Source organism: Aquarana catesbeiana, linkage group LG01 (genome assembly GCF_042186555.1).
Source record: "Aquarana catesbeiana isolate 2022-GZ linkage group LG01, ASM4218655v1, whole genome shotgun sequence".
Lineage (NCBI taxonomy): Eukaryota > Metazoa > Chordata > Amphibia > Anura > Ranidae > Aquarana > Aquarana catesbeiana.
This window is the reverse complement of record NC_133324.1, coordinates 736,878,324-736,900,451: the sequence shown is the minus strand read 5'-3', so window position 1 is coordinate 736,900,451 and position 22,128 is coordinate 736,878,324. Positions and strand designations below refer to the sequence as shown.

At 40.3% G+C, this 22,128-nt stretch overlaps 1 protein-coding gene across 2 annotated transcripts in view; it reads left to right on the top strand.

Moving 5' to 3' along the window:
- Nucleotides 1-22,128, top strand: part of LRBA (LPS responsive beige-like anchor protein) — a 1,038,582-nt gene that overhangs the window by 768,007 nt on the left and 248,447 nt on the right. For both annotated transcript variants that reach the window (XM_073604899.1, XM_073604906.1), the window contains one exon: nt 192-309. In XM_073604899.1, coding sequence (XP_073461000.1) covers nt 192-309 — 118 coding nt within the window. The remainder of the gene's footprint in view (nt 1-191; nt 310-22,128) is intronic.

Here is a 22,128-nt window from a genome sequence, read left to right as displayed (position 1 = left end):
CAGTAAATGCGATTATCTTTTATGTTAGACGACTTATACTCTGCTTTATTACGGCCATTTAAAGCTGGAAATATTTAAATATTCTCTAAATCTTACTCTTCACAGTACTGCAGAGAATGCCACGTTATATTTTTTCATATTAGAAAAGTTAGTACTATAATGCTTTAAGTACATTTTTTTTGTCCTTTCAGATTTTGGCCTACACTGAGGGAGTGCATGGAAAATGGCTCTTCACAGAAATCCGTGCCGTATTCTCAAGGCGATATCTTTTGCAGAACACAGCTCTGGAAATATTCATGGCAAACAGAGGTAATGTCTTAGTACAATATACTGCATAATGGCAATTATTACCATATATACTCGAGTATAAGCCGAGTCTTTCAGCACATTTTTTAGGCTGAAACCCCCCCTCGGCTTATAATCGAGTGAGGGTGCAGCCTCATTGTGCCCTTCTGCACCTTTGGTAACTAAAACAGCAGGTGTCTCCCGCTGTGTCATGCAGTCTTTTCGGCGGCCGTCCATTGTAACAAAGCCCTGCCTCCTCCTCGTCCGTGATAGGCGGAACACTGATACAGTTTCCCAGCATTGTATCAGTGTTCCGTCTATCATGGACGACGAGGAGGAGGCTGGGCTTTGTTACAATGGACAGCCACCGAACAGACTGCATGACACAGCGGGAGACACCCGCTGTTTTATTTATCAAAGGTACGGCTGCAGATGGGCACAGTGAGGCTGCAGATGGGCATTGTTTAGCCAGTAGCTGCTGCATTTCCTACCCTAGGCTTATACTCGAGTCAATACGTTTTCTCAGTTTTTTGTGGTAAAATTAGGTGCCTCGGCTTATATTTGGGTCGGCCTATACTCGAGTATATACGGTATATTCTAAATATAATAATTATGATTATTATTATTATTATTATGACCTTATTTTGTGACCTGAACCTTTTGGTTCTTGCTTGTTTTTTTGCTCCGATGTGTTTACCTTTACATCTAACTTTAATGAACCTTATTTGTCAAATATATACCTAATCAACCATGGTGTCTGTCTGCTTTTTAAGTTGGAGATGTTCTTTTTCCACAACATAATTTTGTGTCATCTGCAGACATAGGATCACTACTTTTAACTTGAAGACCAGGCCTTTTCTGACACTTTTTGTTTACCAGTAAAAATCAGTATTCTAGAAAATTACTTAGAACCCCAAAACATGATTGATATATACAGTGGGGATGGAAAGTATTCAGACCCCCTTAAATTTTTCACTCTGTTATATTGCATTTGCTAAAATCATTTAAGTTCATTTTTTTCCTCATTAATGTACACACAGCACCCCATATTGACAGAAAAACACAGAATTGTTGACATTTTTGCAGATTTATTAAAAAAGAAAAACTGAAATATCACATGGGCCTAAATATTCAGACCCTTTGCTCAGTATTTAGTAGAAGCACCTTTTTGATCTAATACAGCCATGAGTCTTTTTTGGGAAAGATGCAACAAGTTTTTCACACCTGGATTTGGGGATCCTCTGCCATTCCTCCTTGGAGATCCTCTCCAGTTCTGTCAGGTTGGATGGTAAATGTTGGTGGACAGCCATTTTTAGGTCTCTCCAGAGATGGTCAATTGGGTTTAAGTCAGGGCTCTGGCTGGGCCATTCAAGAACAGTCACTGAGTTGTTGTGAAGCCACTCCTTCATTATTTTAGCTGTGTGCTTAGGGTCATTGTCTTGTTGGAAGGTAAACCTTCGGCCCAGTGTGAGGTCCTGAGCACTCTGGAGAAAGTTTTCATCCAGGATATCCCTGTACTTGGCCGCGTTCATCTCTCCCTCGATTGCAACCAGTCATCCTGTCCCTGAGGCTGAAAAACTCCCCCACAGCATGATGCTGCCACCACCATGCTTCACTGTGTGGACTGTATTGGACAGGTGATGAGCAGTGTCTGGTTTTCTCCACACATACCGCTTAGAATTAAGGCCAAAAAGTTCTATCTTGGTCTCATCAGACCAAAGAATCTTATTTCTCACCATCTTGGAGTCCTTCAGGTGTTATTTAGCAAACTCCATGCAGGCTTTCATGTGTCTTGCACTAAGGAGAGGCTTCCGTTGGGCCACTCTGCCATAAAGCCCTGACTGGTAGAGGGGTGCAGTGATGGTTGACTTTCTACAACTTTCTCCCATCTCCCGACTGCTTCTCTGGAGCTCAGCCACAGTGATCTTTGGGTTCTTCTTTACCTCTCTCACCAAGGCTCTTCTCCCTTGATAGCTCAGTTTGGCCGGACGGCCAGCTCTAGGAAGGGTTCTGGTCATCCCAAACGTCTTCCATTTAAGGATTATGGAGGCCACTGTCCTATTAGGAACCTTAAGTGCAGCAGAAATTTTTTTTGTAACCTTGGCCAGATCTGTGCCTTGCCACAATTCTGTCTCTGAGCTCTTCAGGCAGTTCCTTTGACCTCATGATTCTCATTTGCTCTGACATGCACTGTGAGCTGTATGGTCTTGTATAGACAGGTGTTTGGCTTTCCCAATCAAGTCCAATCAGTGTAATCAAACACAGCTGTACTCGAATGTGTAGAACCATCTCAAGGATGATCAGAAGAAATTTTTGTATGGGTACAGCGTCGCACGACCGCATAATTGTCAATTAAAGCAACGCAGTGCCGTATCGCAAAAAATGGCCTGGTCATTGAGCAGCCAAATCATCCGGGGCTGAAGTGGTTAAACATACACTTGAATTTTAATGCAAGAAAACAATATATATAACCCAATGTTTTGGGTGAAATATAAAAGATGATATGCAGGGTAAATGGATACCTAACATGTTACGCTTTAAAATTGTGCATGCTCCTGGAATGGCAACAAACTATGATACTTAAAAATCTCCATAGGTGACGCTTTAAAACTTTTTACACGTTACCAGTTTAGAGTTACACAGGAGGTCTAGAGCTAGAATTATTGCTCCCGTTATAATGTTTGGGGCAATGCCTCACGTGTGGTGCGAACCCTGGGACGGATGACATTTTATATTTTTTTTTAATGTATTTTATTCTCAGTTAAATCTTAAATCCTGATGGCATGTCACTTGCCACTGTTGCCTGCCACCAGATGCATCGTGTCACTTGCCACCATCGCCTGCCACCAGATGCAGCGTGTCATTTGCCACATTCGCCTGCCACAAGATGCAGCATGTCGCCACCTTTGCCTGCCACCAGATGCAGTGTGTCACTTGCCATTGTCACCTGTCATTAGATGCAGTTTCCCACTATACTGTCACCAGATGTAGAATGTCACTGTAGCTTGCCACCAAAAAATACCAGTAGCAGCTTGTCGCTTTGATTTAAATAAAATGTAAAGGCAATTTGTAAGGATTTTCTTTTTTTTTTTTTTTTTTTTTTTCAGCGTTGACAGACTTACCATTACACTGCTTCTGGCAGCCTCTCCCCAATGGCGTCCAAGTGGGTAAACTTGCACATGCACATTTTCTGGTCCTATCCCAGAGTGAGGGCGGGCGGTGAGAGATGATTCTGTCAAGAGCAGCCTTCGCAGCCCTGCTGTAAAAGCGGAACAGCGGTGATGTGGGGCGGGCAGTGAGAGATTTTGTCTCTCTGCTCGCTCGCCGCACCACAGAGCAGCCTTCGTGGCCAAGCTGCAGGGGCACCATAGACCGTAGAGATGATTAGAGATGTTCTAGTCCCTGATCAGCTCAATGATCAGCCGGCAGAACCGCAGTGCTTCAGTGCCGGACTTCCCAATTGCACTGGAGAGCCCGGAGAGACACCAGTGGGAGGGGATGGACCCCTCTGCTGCCTGTCAAAGAGATCCAGCAGCTAATCAGCTGTTTGGATCACTTTTACAGAGGTAGGGAATTGCCAGCGAAACATTTTAATATCGGAGTTATGGCTGACAGCTGCAGCTATGGCCTTGGTATAACCACTTGAACACAATCGCGTATATATTCGTGATTGTGGGGCAAGTGGCTAATCCTAGGTTTGATTTATAAATAAAGGAAATAGATAGCAACACTAAAATAATATAAAAAATTATATACCAAAAAGTAAATGCAAATATATACATGTAAACAACCAAGCAACAATAAGCAGTGCTAATGTATCCCTTCTGTAAACAAGAAGCAGCCTGTCCTGTAAGTGTCCAACTTATTGCAAATTATAAATGCATGAATACCAAATGAAACTCAATAAATGGTGCAAATAGTTCAAATCAGTGCAACGCCTCTTATTTTCTTCTTCTTGCGGTGCAAAATAAACTGCACTCTGGTGATTTTTAGTGCTGGTGCCTTTTAAGAAGTTAATCACTCGCCAGAACGATTTGACCCCTTTCCAAAAAAAGGTCAAAAGGTGCTCAATCTCTTTCTTCAAATCAAGTCTGCTTTACAAAAACAGTAAAACTCTGTGTCTGAAATCCTGGCACAAGGAGTGTAATACACTTAGCCCATAGGGTAAAGCCAGTGTGTTCTTCAAGCCCAGAGTGGAAGTGGCATCACATAAATGGCCCCGTCTCTACGCATTTAGTCTTTCCGGACATCATCAAGAAATAGGGAGGCATTCCCCATACTAGTTGCTATCTATTCATATCTCCATGTGCATGAAGCCTTAGAGAATGAGTCTCCCTATTGGGGACACGCACAGCAATAAAAACACGACATTGGAACTAACCAACCAGCATTCAATCCAAATCTAAATTAAACATTTTTCTTTTAGTTATACCTTAAGATAAGTTTGTCCCTAACTACTATATCCAAAATAATATTGAGGCTACAACCATGATCCTAGTATGAGTAACATTTTCTAGAGCCGGTGATTCTCTTTTATGTAAAAGTGATCTGAGCGGCTATACACACATACACTTTTACAGCCCCCCCCCCCCAAGGCCACCACCTTTACCAGGCTCTCCCTCCCATCCCATTGGGGAGCCTGGTAAGGATGTGACCTGCGGCATTGGCTTCCCTGGACACAGTGAGAGGAACTGACATTGTTCCTCCCACTGTGTGACATCTAAAAAGCGATCCTGATCGATCATGAGCTAGTCTACTACCAGTACGGCTTCCACCCCTTCTATCTGAAAGGGGTCCTTTTGCTTAATCTATACATCCTCCTGTAAGTCAAAGGTGGGTTTATCCTTTTTGCTGCAAGCCTTAGACCCCAAAACCCTGCAAGCTAATCCATAACTCTATAGTGGTGGACATCTGTTGGCCTTTTTGACAGTTAGGATCATAGATGTCCCAGACCTCTGGGTCCAAACTCTTTCTAAGGGGTCATTTTTTTTTTTATCTCTGCCACCTACCCAATGCCTAAACTTCTGATATGTCCATAGATTGTCTGAAGTTGAGATTGGAGAAAATTTGGGTTCTTGTGATTACCAATGTCTTTAGTTTAAATTAAAACAAGAATTGAAAAATCATATTAGTAAGAGTAAAAGGAAGAGAAAAATATATGGTTCACTAAAGAGGCAAGTAGAAAATTGATAGAGAAGTGTATACAAGCAGACAAAAGGAGGCCAAGCACATTAATAGTGTCACAAAAGCACGAAGTGGAGGAAATGGCTAAACCTATTAAGAAAGTAGACAAAACCTTTTTTTTTTTTGTTTTTCTTTTAGGAACGGAGTTTTGGAATTTTTAAAAAATACATTGAGATCACAGAAATGAAAACTGGGTATACCACTTATTTTGATGGAGCCCTGAATTTGGAAAACCATTTAAACAATTTAAATTTATATTAAACTAATAATAGAAAGTTGGGAGCTGATATTGGTTCCTAGTACTAAAGATTCATTTTCAGGATTTATAGCAACAAAGGTAGCAAAGGAACTGACTTGGTTGAATCTTAAATCCTGATGGTATTTATCCCAGAGTTTTTGTTTTCGTTTTTATTGTTCTTTCAAAAGAGAAATATAAAGTTACATAATAGAAAAACACCTGTAATTTCATTGATTACATCCAGCACATTATGGAAATATTGTTAAGAGAACTGTAAAAGAAAAGCACCCTACAATTATTATGGGTTGGCAGTGAAAAGTGTACTCCCAGTATGACAAAAATCATCCCCTTGGTATAGTTGTTGGACCATTAACCGATTTTTTTTTTTTTTTTTTTTTTAAATCAATCTCTTCTAAAAGCTCCCCAGGACTAGTGGAGAGATAATATTGTACCTAACCCAACTTTTAGAACTCTTAAAGAGCCGTGAGGCGATCAGCATGAAGGGGTTAACATCTGTTCTTATCAAATTAATTGACTCACTTCTAAAAAGGAGGATCATTGATCACTTCAAACCACACAACTTGCTGGCCCAAAGCAGCATGGCTTTACTTAGGGCAAATAATGTCAAACTACTCTGATCACATTTTTTGACTAGATCACAAACGTTTTGAACCAGGGTAGCGCGTTGCACAACAATCCAGATAATATAGATACCACCAGTGTACTACTACAAAAAATGTTATGCAGACAGCCAGCCTTTACCTTTAAATTGCAGCACTGCTGTAAACATATACCAAAGAAAATAAACAATAAAACATCTACAAATAAATAATATCCAGTGTACTGGTAAACACATATAACTTACCTTAATACTGCATATTATCTGATATTTCCAAAATATTTAACTAGTATATTAATTGCACTTAAAAATATTCTGTCTGAATCAGTTCATTAAGTGCACCACTTATTGATCTAAATTGTTAAATCAGTCCAACTCCAGTGCACGCTGAAAGCGCCCAGTGCTGTAAACCGAAATTTCATCCACCTGCTTCACCCTTAATACTCATAATGCGTGCACCCCTGTCACCCCTGTTTTTGACCATAAATATTTTTTTTAGGTCAAATATGCGCCTTGCTCTTTAAGTGGTCTCAAACAGGCTCTTTCCTTCTGTGGGACTCCTTTTCTCTTCGATTCCACTTTCCACCAAAGAAGACAATTGGGCATCTTTTTCTCTAAAAGCTGGTAATGGCTCCAATCTCCTCTTAGTGATAATCCACCAGTCTCCACTTTAAATAAACACATATAGATCATAGTGCTTTCCAGTTTACTTTTCACTTCATTAAAAAAAATAAAAAATACATTCACTGGTATCTGTGCACTAACACTGTACACTAAGATTAAAAGCATTCTGTGTGTCCCTTAAAGAGTTGTACAGATCATGAACAGCACCGCTCTGCCTGGTGTCTGTTTACTTCCAGTAATAGCGCAATAACGTCACTGGCTCTGCCCTTACGCATTACGTCACAACAATGTGTGGCTTCAGACGATTCTCTAAAGGTTTGGTGGGTAAGGTATGTCTTTTTGCTGATGACAGAAAGGTGTGCAATTTGTTATTCCCGGAAGTATCTGTAACATGGAACATGATTTGACATTGCTGGAAGATTGGTCAAAGCAGACGAACTTCAGTTCAGTGTTTGTAAATGAAAAAAATACACCTAGGGAAAAAGAACCCCCTGACAGAGTACAGTTTTGGGGGTACAGTGCTAAAGAACGACGGGAAAAAGACGTGGGGGGTACTTGTTTCAGATGATTGCAAAATTAATAGTGTGGACAAGCACGGGGAAAAGCGAACAGAATTCTAGGGTGTATCAATCTAGTATCAGGATACTGTATGTATACGTGTGTGTGTATATATCTCACAAAAGTGAGTACACCCCTCATGTGACATCACTGAAGAAATTACACTTTGCTTCAATGTAAAGTAGTGGGTGTACAGCTTGTATAACAGTGTAAATTTACTGTCCCCTCAAAATAACTCAACACACAGCCATTAATGTCTAAACCACTGACAACAAAAGTGAGTACACCCCTAAGTGAAAATGTCCAAATTGGGCCCAATTAGCCATTTTCCCTCCCCGGTGTCATGTGACTCATTAGTGTTACAAGGTCACAGGTGTGAATGGGGAGTAGGTGTGTTAAATTTGGTGTTATCGCTCTCACTTTCTCATATTGGTCACTGAAAGTTCAACATGGCACCTCATGGCAAAGAACTCTCTGAGAATCTGAAATAAAGAATTGTTGCTCTACATAAAGATGGCCTAGGCTGTAAGAAGATTTCTAAGACCCTGAAACTGAGCTGCAGCAGGGTGGCCAAGACCATTCAGCGGTTTAACAGGACAGGTTCCACGCAGAACAGGCCTCGCCATAGTCGACCAAAGAAGTTAAGTGCACGTGCTCAGCGTCATATCCAGAGGTTGTCTTTGGGAAATAGACGTATGAGTGCTGCCAGCATTACTCCTGAGGTTGAAGGGGTGGGGGGTCAGCCTGTCAGTGCTCAGACCATACGCTGCACACTGCATCAAATTGGTCTCTGTTGAGTTATTTTGAGGGGACAGTAAATTTACACTGTTATACAAGCTGTACTCTGACTACTTTACATTGTAGCAAAGTGTAATTTCTTCGGTGTTGTCACATGAAAAGATAATAAAATATTTTCAAAAATGGGAGGGGTTTACTCACGTTTGTGAGATACTATATTTAATAACAGGGAAAATCTCTGGATTGAAGCCTGCAATATGGTTCTTTAAATTGATGAAAACTGAAGCAGTAACTTCCATAATGTGTTTTTTTGTTTTTATTATTATTGTTTATTATTATAAGCAAAGCAACATGCAAACCATCATGTGCCAAGATTGCCACCCCTTATGGCTCCTCTCCCACATCCTGAGAGGTACATACAACATAGATAGCATAAATAGATTGCAAGACAATATACACAATATTTACAATATGTACAGTATGCAAACTGATTTGTATAAAATACATATAGTGCCTTGAAAAAGTATTCACACCCCTTAACATTTTCCTGCCTGCTACTACGCCAAATATTTCAAATTTTAAATCATCAGTCCAGAGCTTCTGCTGCCATTTTTCTGCACCCCAGTTACTATGTTTTCATGCATAGTTGAGACGCTTAGCCTTGTTTCCGCATTGGAGGTACCTCTTTTTTGCCTGCAATTCTTCCATGAAGACAACTTCTGGCCAGACTTCTCTGGACAATAGATGGGTGTACCCGGGTCCCACTGGTTTTTGCCAGTTCTGTGTTGATGACACTGCTGGACATTTTCCAGTGTCAAAGAAAATTAAGCATGATGTGTCTTTCGTCTACTGCATTGTTTCCTTGATCATGCACTGCATCTACAGTCCTAAATGAGAGTCCCAAAAGTGCTTAAATAGGACTTCTTGAAATCCAAGTTTGCTTTGACATCTCTGCCTGGGAGAGTCCTTACTGATGCAGTGTAACTACCTTGTGTCATGTTGCTAGCAAAAATTATAGATCGACAGTTAACTGCAAGGTTGTGCCACATCCTAAATTAAATATACCAAAAACAGGAAGTTCCCCTAGTGGTGGATTTTAAAGGCACATGTAAAAAAGCGTAGAAGGAGTATGTATAATAAACACAGTAATTTATTGACTTGAAAACATAGTAAAAACATCAAGCAAAACTAACAATAATTGTAAGGAATGCGAATCATGTACTTGTACACAGATATAATGTTGTTACCAATATTATTGCATCCGACGCGTTTCGGAGTTACTTAGCCTCCTTCCTCGGGGGTGGATAAAGGTTTACAGAAGGTTCTATATTGAAAGTAATAGTGTATTAACAAGAGATAGTAAGCATATAGGTATATATAACCATACAAAAATATATATGCCATGCTTTACATTTTGTTCTCACATTAACACTGTGTAGGCTGACTTGGAATTCCAAAACAGTTAAAAACAAAGGCACTGACATTGTCTGTCTATCCAGCGTGTTCCTGATTTACGGTAGATTTCATGCGTAACAATAACAAAAAAGGATTTTTTTTTTTTTTACATGTGAATGTAGAAAGGTGGTATTTTCTTCAAAAAATGAAGAAAGGCCCAAAAGGGGGCGTAACGAGGTTAAGGAACCTGGAACTCCACTGAGGCCGAGGGCGGGTCCTGCAAAATGTAATAGTACACATATGTAGTGGCCGATCGTTTAGGTCATTTAATACAAGCGAATAAGATTTAGATGAGATATTGATAACAAAAGAAAACCATACCTGATAATGACTCAATAGATGGTTCAAAGGGGTACGTAATAGATATGGTATTGGCTTGATGGATATGTCTTGGATAGCTAGTGGTAATAGCGAAAAAAAGGGGATATGAAGGTACATTTAATTGGATGAGCAAACTCTCCAACTATATGTTATTTACAGCTGAAACATTAAAATGTGTCAATATCTAGAAAACGAATAAATCTATAAAGAAACTGGACTATCATGAATTGTCCAGTGTCATAAATAGTATGAGAAAATAAAATCGTTTATAGTATAGATGGCTAATAAGCCAATTAGAGTAGATCATAAAGAAAAAAAAGATTTTTTTCCTGAAAAAGCTAAATAAATGTGACATAAATTCTATAAATCAAATTGGGCCATTAGGAAATAGCAAATAAAAAATACCATATCACATAGCAGGTAAGGATGCAAGAGGTAATTATTAGAGTGTAGTCAGTGTAACCTAGATTGAAATACTAATCAAGGGAAAGTAGGGTATTAACTTACTTTTTTAACACCAAGAAGCTGGATGTCTGCTTAGGCCGAAATCATCCTGCAGAATGGAGCGGATGTTTGGTGTGAGCAGTGTCTCAGTATAAAAAAGCCCTCCTCCCCAATCGGCTGTTGATGAACACAAACAACAGCTAATCATTTGGGACGGAGGAGGGGCAGGCACGCCATTAGTGCCCCCCCAGGTGGAGCGATAGCCGCCGAGTCCCCAGCGCGCACGCAGGTGTCCGTGTCGGGACATGGCTATGCCCACTCCACCTGCCGACGTGTTCAGCTTCTCCGGCGGACTGCGCATGTCCGCCGGGGTCGCAAGATTGAGGCCAGTGTAAGGTGGAAATACACTGTAGCCTCACATAGCAGCTTTGTGTGCCGGGCGAGCTGCAAGTCCAGAGGGTAGTGTATTAGTATGATGTAAAACAATGACACAGCATTGCCCAAGGTTTAAAGATTCAATAAAGGAACCACCACAGAAATCAGGAAATCGCTGCTGACAAGCAACATCTTACATGGTGAATTAACACATTCAAAAAAGAAAAGAGAAAAAAAAAAAAAATATATATATATATATATATATATATATATATATATATATATTATATTGAAAAATTGGAAGTAGATCCAAACAGAGGTACAGCAAGGGGAAATTGGAGAACAGGTAACCCATCTGACTATATGTTAAATGAACTATAATAACAAGTAGCAGAGACAAATTATGCATGTGATGTGCATTGTGAGGTTATTAATCAAATATAAATGGTAAAAGGGAATTGATTACATTGAACAGAAAAGAGAGATCTGCAACAGTAATCAGTTGTATAGACCATAAACATCAGTCGGGATCAGAAACAAAGAATATCTTTCTATAATTTTAAGGCATTGATGCCAAATATATAACCCATATATATGTAGATATGATTGATAAACCAAGTGCTGTGACAATTAGGTGACATAGAGTGACACATACACAAAATATTGCTGACATTCAGATGAATGCTATTTTTTTGAGCCCAGAGTTTTTATAATGCTCAAAAGAAAATACTATCAATATTATTTGTATTTACAGTGATTTCTAATCATGTATATCAGCGACTTTTTCGTGATTGACCGCCAAAATAATGGCAGTAAGTAGAGGTAAGAACACTGTCAAATTTAAAGAGACAGAAATAGGGACCAAATGTGTGCGTCCGGGTCTCAGGTAAAGGGGCCGAAATATTAGAAAGAGGGGGCAGAGACAAACAGTGGAATTACTGTTCCCTGCTACCTGAAGAAAAACCCTCGAGAAAGGGCTTGAACCAAATGGTTTTGTTTAAACCCGGGGGTTGGGTGGCCCTTAAATTGTATATCCAACGGGATTCCATTTGTAACAATGTCTTGTTCCAGTCGCACCCCCTGGAATCAGGGTGCACACGGTCCAAAATGAGAAATTTTATCTTCGGAAATTCACCGTTATGTACTATTGTAGTGTGTCTCCCCAGTGGAAGATCGGGGTCACAGGTTTTCATACCCAGTATGTGTCTGTATGCCTTCCTCCAAAGCTCAGTTTTTGTTTTTCCGATGTAAAAACATGTGCATTCGCATAGAAGCATATAGATTACTCCATGAGTTTTACTGTTAGCGAAGTGATTGGGATAGAAAATTTATCCCCATTCGAGAGGGTCGGGTTTTTGTCCGTGAGCATAAATTTACAGTAGTTGCAAGCCCCACATCTAAAGGTTCCCTTATATTTACAGTGGGATTTGCCTGCTTCCCCCTTAAACTCACTAGTAGTGATTCTATCTCTCAAAGATGTGGTTCGTTTGAAGGTGAAGAGAGGTTTGGGGGGAACAAAGGGTCCCAGTGCTGGATCGCATTGTAGCATGTGCCAGTATTTTTCAACAATATTCCTGACTTGTCTATGTTGATTATTATATTTTGTAATGAGTCTAATGGTATTAGTATAATTTTTATTCATTGTTATCATTTTTATTCGTTTTTTTAGCTTTCTCAGAGTGAAGTAGCCCATTTCTAGATTGCATAGAGGCTTTCTTAAAAGATCGTTTGGGTGAGGCATGGGAATAGCCCCGTAATAGTAGTCTATCCCGTAATTTATTTGCCTCTATTCTAAAGGTGTCGTCATTAGAGCAATTGCGTCTCACCCTAAGGTACTGGCTATACGGGATCAAATCCAAAAGGGGTTTAGGATGGAAGCTGGTGGCATGCAAAATTGCATTGCTCGCGGTAGGTTTTCTGTACAATCTGATCATGATGGCTCCTCCCTCTCCTCTGTGGACCTCCACATCCAAAAATGTAACACAGTGCTTGTCGAATGACATCGTAAAGTTGAGATTAAAGTCATTACAGTTCATCCTCAAAAGGCACTGTTGGAGTAGATCAATCGATCCGTCCCAAATAATAAAGAGGTCATCGATGTACCGGTACCACCCAAGTATGTGGTCCGTGTACATCGATAGAGTCTCGTCACCCAGGAACATGGCCTCCCACTCCCCCAGGTACAGGTTGGCGTACGATGGGGCACAGCATGTCCCCATCGCAACCCCCTGCACCTGGAGGTAGTGGGAGCCATTAAAGGTGAAAACATTATGACTGAGGATGAATTCTAACAATGAGATGATGAACTCTCCATATATAGGGTCCACATTTTTGGCTGTACGAAGAATGTGTTTAATGGCTGCTACGCCTTTCTCATGAGGAATGGAACTATAGAGAGATTCAACATCTATTGTTACCAGTAATGCATATTCGGGAATTTCCAATCTGTCAATAATTTGCAAGAAATGAAGTGTATCCTTAACAAAAGAAGGTAAAGATGAAACAAACAGTTTAAGAACTTTGTCCACTAATTTGCTGGCGGTTTCACTAATCGCCCCTACACCGGAAATAATCGGTCTTCCAGGAGGGTTGTAGGTGTCCTTATGGACTTTTGGTAGTGAGTAGAAGACCGGTGTGCGGGGGAAATTATTCCTAATAAATTCCCAAAGAGATTTGGTGATTATCGAGTTAGAGTAGGCCGTATCTACCAATACGTAGAACTCATCATTGTATTTTTTAACAACACTTGCCGGTATCCGACGGTACCATTCCAAGTTGTTTAATATTTTATTGCACATGTTAATGTAATTTTCGTTGTTGAGTACAACGATGTTCCCACCCTTATCTGCAGCTTTTATTGTGATTTGGTTGTTACTTGAGAGCGTTTCAAGTGCTGCCATTTCTCTTTTGGTTAAATTGTTAGGGAATTTTGTGCGAATTTTTAACTTGTCTAATTCTTTGTTGACTAGTTTAAGGAAAGCCGCTGCATTTGGGTGGATGCTGGGTGCTGGACAGAAGTCCGATTTTTTTTCTTTAATGTGGACTTGTTTATCCTGGGGGGCTCGTTAGATGTTTCGATTGACTCTAGAATTTGGGAAAGATCGATCTCGTCAATGAGATCAGTTTGGTCATTTTCGTCAAGGAGGGAAACCAGCTGGTTTAATGCCTGATTTTCTTGTGGGGTCAGATCGTTCGACCCTTCCTGTCTATGGTAGAGTTTTTTTACGATCAGTTTCCGTATGAAAAGTTGAAGGTCCTTGTAGATTTCGAATTTATCTACATTTTGATTGGGACGAAAATTTAGGCCTTTTTTAAGGACAGCAACCTCATCTTGGGAGAGTCATGTTGTGTCATGTTGCTGTACTCAGCCTTGCCATGATGTGTGCCCTGTGACATAAAACTGTCTTCCACAAACTCACCTTAGTAGCAGAGTTTGGTATTTCCTCAACCAGTTTTAAGCTTCCTTCTCAGCTGTTTCCGTTAAAGACTGTGTTTCAACCTACATATGAAATTGATGATCGTTAGCACCTGCTTGGTATAATTGGTTCATAATACACCCGAATGAACCCTCTGCATACTGCTATATACCCTAGCAAACCTTGCAATGAAAAACAATGTTTTCATTGCAACTGTATCAAAGTAATCCCACCATGGTTCACTGAAGTCCCAAAGCTTTAGAAATGGCTTTGTAACCCTTCTCAGACTGTTACATATCAATTACTTTGTTTCTCCTCTGTTCTTGAATCTCTGTAGATCCTGGCATGATGCGTTGCATTTTTAGATCTTTTAGCGTGATTCACTTTGTCAGACAGCTACTATGTAAGTGATTTCTCAATTCAACAGGTTTGGCAGTAATCCCACCTGGGTGTGGCAAGTGAAATTTAACTCGCCTTTCCAAAAAAAGTGGTTAATCATATTTCATTCATGCTTTAGCAAGATGAGGGGCAGGCAATTACTTTTTCACATAGGGCCAGGCAGGTATGGACAGCGGTTTACCTTAATAAATTAAATCATCATTTAAAAACTGCATTTTGTATTTACTTGGGTTATCTTTGTGTAATAACATTTTTTGAGGATCTGAATCATTTAAGTGTGACAAATATGCAAAAAAATTAGGAAGGGGGGCAAATACTTTTAAACAGCACTATATATAGCAGTGTACAGGTGGTTCATCCAGAATTTCTCCATCATGAAGGGGTTAACCTCAACCCAACACTTAAAGTAGCAGGAAAGTCTAACTACAGACCAATATTTAAATATTCCTTCTGCTTATCTCCCAAATGGCCCTTTATCAGAAATGCCCTTTAACAGAAATCATTGTGTAAGTGCCCTTTTTGGGGGGTTTTACATGTGACCATTATCAAGCATTTGATCTCCCCTTCCTCCCATGTGACAGCAGGCAACAGTGGTACTTGGTGATTGGCTGTAAAGGCTTCCAGTGTTATCACAATGGAGCACATAGAGAGTCCTAAACCTTATGTAAGCTCTTAGCAGCAACTTAGAACGTATGCAAGGATTTTTATGTTTACTCCCATGATGGGGCAACGAAAAGAAGATGAGCATAGGTAGCTGCACAGAATAACAGTACATTTAACCTTCACATGTAGTGAAGACGAAAACCACAGCTTCCCATTAAACTTTATCCTTTTGCCAAAATGGAAAGGTTCATCACAGCAAGAATCACAGTGAATACTTCATCACGACAAAAATGCTAAAATTATATTATTGAACAGTAGTGGACTGCACCAAATCTTCTGCTCTCAAGAATTTGGCACCCAATATACAAACAAACTACTGACTTAACACATGATTAGAGTCCTTTGTGTATAAACCCCAATTCCAAAAAAGTTGGGAAACTGTAAAATCTACAAAAAACAGAATTCAATGATTTTCAAATCTCATGAACCCATATTTTATTCACAATAAAAATCATCCTCAAAATTTGCAAAGACTTTAAATATATCATCATCTTCAGTACATAATATAATCAAATGGTTCTGAGAATCTGGATGTGTGTGTGCGCAAGGGACATGGCCAAAACACAATATTGGATGCCCATGATCTTTGGACATTACTGCATAGGCTCAGGAATCCTTCTACATATCACTTACTGTAGAAAGAAAAAGAGTGCAGCGCTTAGATAATTGTATATATAAAACACCAAAAACTATATGATAAAGTGATGTAAATAAATGACAAAAAAGTTAAGTATAAATGTCAATCTTTACTGGTGATAGTCCTTAGTGATCTATAAGTCTGTCTGGACCATTCCAATAAAGTGCTTCAATGTGCCCACCACTAATCCAATGCACTCTCCAGAAGGTGTTTATGCACAAGTCATCTCAGCAAACTAGGCTCAAGTGTTCAACGATGTAACCCTGGGGACAGACTCCCAGGAGTGATGACCTTATGGAGATGACAACTGCCAGGTCAATAGCCTTTGAGAGCAGCAGGTGGATGACAGGACTTTGTGGAATGAATGCTCCCCAAAAGGCAAAGAGATTGATAATAGTGTAGTATTTTTAAAAAAGGCAATATTTGTGTACTTGAAAGGTGAAACACTACTGTGTGCTCAAACATTAAAACGGTGTAATGCCCTGATCAAAAGGCTGTGTAAAGACTAAAGCACCATATGGGCATAGTGAATAAGCAGGTAAAACACAACAGTCCAGGTATGCGAACCAGGTTTGCGATGTACAGCAGCATCAATGGATAATGGGACTGTATGGGACAAATACTCCCTAAAGACAGCCAAGATGAAGGTATATAGTGTAGTATTTAATGGGAATGTGGATAAAAGCAGGTAAATACAACAGTATCCAGAACTTACCACTACGGCCTCCACAAACAGCACCATGCAGTGGCAATGACATCAGCACTTTCTCCACCCAGCTAGTTTCACGCTGTAGCAAATCCTCAGCGCAATCCCCCCTTTCGACTACTGAGGATGCACTAGAGTGTGAAACTAGTTGGGTGGAGAAATAGTGCTGACATCATTGCTGCCGCATTGCTTTGTTTGCGGCGGCAGCCTTAGCTGTAAGTTCTGGATACTGTTGTACTTGTTTTTAATCCACTTTCCCATTGAATAGTACACTACTGTATATACCTTCATCTTGGCTCTGTCTTTGTCGAACATTTGTCCCATACAGTCCCATTATCCATTGATGATGCTGTATATCGCATACCTGGTCAGTGCCACTGTGAGGATTTTTCCTTAAAGGGGACCCTCCCTAAAAAGTGTGGATAACTGATGCCCACTTGCTGTTCACATTCTTGTGCAGCCATCTGATCTGGTGAGTGCATTAGATAGTGGTGCACATTGTGGGGACCTGTTGATTTGTATGGTCCTTGCTGTTTACATCTATGTGCAGCCATTTGATCTGGTGAGCGCATTATATTGGTGGTGGGACACACCTGTGGTGATTTCTTCACTGGATATTCCCTTCCTTTAAGTGCAGACTGCTGTGTTTTAGTGCTTATTCACTATGCCTGTATGCTACTTTAGTCTTTGCACAGTCATTTGATCTGGGCATTATGCCTTTTTAATGGTTGAACACACAGTAGTGTTTCACCTTTCATATTTCATTTAAGTACACAAACATGCCTTTTTTTTTTAATACTACACTATTGTCAATCTCTTTGCATTTTGGTGAGCATCCAATCCACAAAGTCCTGCCATCCATCTGGTGTTCTCAAAGGCTATTGGACCTGGTGGTTGCCATCTCCAGAAGGCCATCAATCCTGGAAGACTGTCCCCAAGCTTACATCATTGAATCTGGATGATACCTTTGAGCCCAGTTTGCTGCCTACGACTTGTGCAGTAACACTTTCTGGTGAGTGCATTGGATTAGTGGTGGGACACATTGAAGCACTTTGTTGGAGTGGTCCAGAGAGACTTATAGATCACTAAGGACTATCACTAGTCAAGATTGACACTTGTATATGAACAGTTGTTTGTTCAGTGGTGATTTACATCACTGTATAATATTTTTTGTGGTGTTATATAAATTTTTATCCACAAATTGCTGGCTATTGTTTATAATTCCAAAAATCACTGTCTGTGAAAACAGTCTGTTGTGCCATCCAAAAATGTAAGTTTAATCTCTATCATGCAAAGAAGAAGCCATATGTGGATGAACATGATCCACAAATGCGGCTATCTTCTCTGGGTTCTTAACTGGCTTACCTGCAGTCCAGACCTTTCACCAATTGAAAATATTTGATACATCTTGAAATGAAAAATACGACAAGACCCGGGATTGTTGAGCAGTTAAAATCCTATATTAGGCAAGAATGAGACAACATTCCCCTTCCCAAACTCCTGCAACTGGTCGCCTCAGTTTTTAGATGTTTACAGAGTGTTTTGAAATAAAGAGGGGTTGCTATACCATGGCAAACATGCAACTTTTTTGAGACACGCTGCTGCCATCAATTTCAAGATGACCCTATTTTTTTTTCGTAAAATGGCACATTTTCTTAGTTTAAACATACGTTTTATACATTTTATTGTGAATAAAATGTGGGTTATAAGGTTTGCAAATCATTGCGCTGTTTTTTGTAGATTTTACAATGCGTCCCAATTTTTTGAGGAATTGGGGATGTATTAGCTTGGTGGGATTTCCACCTACCACAGCCTCCTGTCAAAACACACAACAAAATGAGTATTGATATTAGTCTCTTACCAGTATATTTGTATTTGAATGTGGTTTACAAGCTAAAACAGGCAGGGACCTGGGTATTGTATCAATATTGTTGGAATGATACTAAATATTTTGTCATGTATACCCACATAAAAAAATATACTTTTAGTTCAAACACATGTAGTCAGACCCTACAATAAATTTTATGGGCTGCAAAGGGAAAAAAATGGGTAGATTAATATGTCTGACGGGTTAAACTTGTGATAGAGTAGCATAGGATCGCACGCCTACTTTGTCGTTGTAAACAGGCATAATTTACCCAGTAAAATTGATTTATAATTTTCTATGACATGTGTATAGAATATGTTGTATATCCATAAACATTTGTTTGACAATGCATACAAACAAAAATGCAGAGGAAGCACGTTTAACTTTTACAAATGTGGGAAGGGGAAGCTTGCGCAAAGTCGCATACCAACCATGTTTACAGAAGGCCAAACTTAATGAACAGCTACACCATGTGCTGTTGCATAATAGGAACGCATATAATAACTTTTTATTGAAGCTCAACTGCAGGCAAGCATTAAAAATATCTAAATATGGAAATTGCATTACCTGCTAAAGGATTTTGCGACTCTAGCAATACAAACAATAGTTATTTTTGACAATCCAATAACAGTTTGCTTGAAAAATCTCCTTTTATGCTGTTAGTGCTGCCTGATATCTGGCCATCTCTTTGAACAACTTATAGATTTCCTACATGCTTTGCAGCTTATCCGCTGCTGTTTATGCTGTTTACTTTCATTTTCTAATTACTGCGAATTCCATGGTCTTTTGCTGTCTAGTTATGATTGCTGCATTGACTGCTGCTCCTCTCAGCTCCTCTGTAGTTTAGAAGGTAAGTTATGAATTCTGTGACACAGCAGTGCCCATTAACAGGGCATAGTATATATGTGTCACAAAATTCAAGGAAGTAAATGTGTGGCGATCTTTTGAAAGTCTACAAACTTCAAGATCATTCAGATTAAGATGAGTAGGCTAGAAATAATTAAAATACCATATGGAAATGAATATATGATTTTACATTTGAACATAGATATGCTTTAACCACTATGGCCAGACGGGAGCAGCGCCGAAGTGGGTGGACACACCCGTACGTCTTCCGCCAACGCTCGCTCTTGCGCACTCACTAGAACGTGCAGCAGTGGGATCTGCGACCTGCGGACACAGTCAATCATCGATCATTATTGGGCTGCTGTGATAGGCCCTGGTACCAAGTGATCGTTGTGACCAATCACAATGGGTGCATGAACAGTAACAATGTGGTTATTGTTTACTACTGTGTGAGCTGTGTGATTAGTCACAGAGATCACATGGTACCAGGGTCAGTAACAGCAGCCCTGTACCACGTGATAGCTGTGACCAATCACAGTAATACAGAGGGTTTCATGAATTAAAACTTTACACAGTCTTTTTTACTGATTGCTTATTACATCATCACTGTAATAAGCAATTGGTGTAAAAAAATTAATTCCCAATCACCCGCAGAGTAGTAGTGTCAATAAGGTAAAACAGCAATGCTCTGGTGACAGTAAAAATAAAAGTGTGATTTTTATTTTTTTTACTTAGTCTCACCAGTCAGTGGGTCTAATAATCGACTCACCAGTCTCAGCATTTCCGATCACCACCACACCAGTTACAGTGTCCCCGATCACCACCACACCAGTCGTATTGCCCTAAAACACTGCCACACCAGTTAGTTTCCCTAATCACTGCCGTACCAGTCATATTGTCCATAATCTGTGCCACACCAGTTAATGTCCCTGATCTCCACCACACCAGTTGCATTGTCCCTAGTCATTATTGGATGCGTACTTTATGCCACTAGATAGCCTAATGGTGCTGTTTGGATTTTGGGCCTCTATGTGGCTTGGCTGTGGAAAAGTTTGCAGGATCGCCATACTCAGGAGTAGCAGAATGTGTTTTGTGTAATTCTAAGTATGCCTATGCTGTGTGTGAGAAATAATACACAACTTTGTGTAAAAAGAAAAAAAAAATACATTTTCATTTTCTTTCCTGCTTTTTCCAAATACTTGTGGTAAAAGTAACATTTTCATCTGATCCAGATGGCGTATGGTTGCAGGTGGCATGCAGGGTTTTGAGTGATCAGAGCTTTTTTGTGGACTTTGCAAAATCTTTTGTATAATGTTACTGTGTAAACACAGGGCTGGAATAAAGGGGGAGGGGGGGGGGGCGCAGAAGGGGCACATGCCCAGGGCCCTGTGGCTCTGTGTGAAGGGGTTTTGGCGTTTTTTTTCTGAGAAGAACTCAGTACCTCCAACTCCGAGACTAGTCCAGCACTTAGCCCTGTCATTTAAAAAAAAACAAAACAGATACCAACTTCCTGTGCCAGCTTATTTTTACGAGAACCAACACCACCTCAACTGTAGGAGTAGCAACTGCCAGGAGGCTGGGCTGTCATGTTGTAGAGCCGGGAATGCTCATACAAAGCATGATAACCCAGCCTCCTTGCAGCCCCTTCTCCTGCACTGGGGACAGGGGTGGGTGGAAGAGATTTGTAGTTGGATTGGAAGGGAGAACGGAGTGGATTTGGGAGAGAACTGCACATTGAGGAGGGATGGCTGATGAGTAGTAATTAGCTTATGTGTGTTCGGAGCTATCCCACCGGGAAGTTGTCAAAGCCAACAGCCAGTCATAGGCAGCAGAGGCATTCCCTGCCCGCAGCCACACATATGCAGGGAGCGTGTAGCTGCACGGTGGGCAAAGTCTCCGCGTATGATTGGCTGTGGGCTTTGACAGCTTCCCAGGATAGCTCAGGCAGGTTTTAGACCTGAGCTCCTCCCTAGTGATAAGCTTTATATTAGGTGGGGTGGGGTACGGTTAAGGGAAGAGCTCTGTACTGGGGAGGTGGGGTAGCACAGATGCTTTGTAGAGGTGTTTCTTTCAGGGACACCACTGACGCAGGGTCATTTTTTCCTTCCAGTAAAAGCACCAGCTCGGGGGCAATATTTCATTTTAGTTACACCATCAATGAGGGGACTATTTTGCTTTCCAGTGACGCCACTGACTCATGGACCTTTCTAGCGAAACCAATGCCTCTGGGACATTTTTTTCTTCCAGTGACGCCATCAACTCAGGAACTTTTTAATTTCAGAGAGGCCACCAACCCAAGGACATTTTTTCCTTTGGCACTGTTTGCCCCCTATTTGTGCACTGATCTTAAACTTTTCAGTTTTCTGCAGTGGTCCACAAACACTGGTAATATTTCATTGCATGGCACAAAAATGACAAACATTTTGGCATGCATGCTGCTACTGGGGCAGAGTTGTGCTGGCAAGGGGGGGTTTGGTTTGCAGTTCTCATCTTTGCCCTGGGTACAGAATGACATTGTCCCAGCACTAACAGAACATATTGTTTTTTTGTTGTTGTTTGTCTATCTTCTTTTATGGTATATGATAGATATTAACATGACTCACTTTTCAAGTTTTATATCATTTTCCAAACAATTGGGTTATTGTCTGCTAAATCTGTAAATATAAATACTGTGTGCACTATTCACATGTCATTGCACTGCTGCCATGTGGAGCTAACAATTATAATGATCTTAAACAAGAAGCAGGTTATTT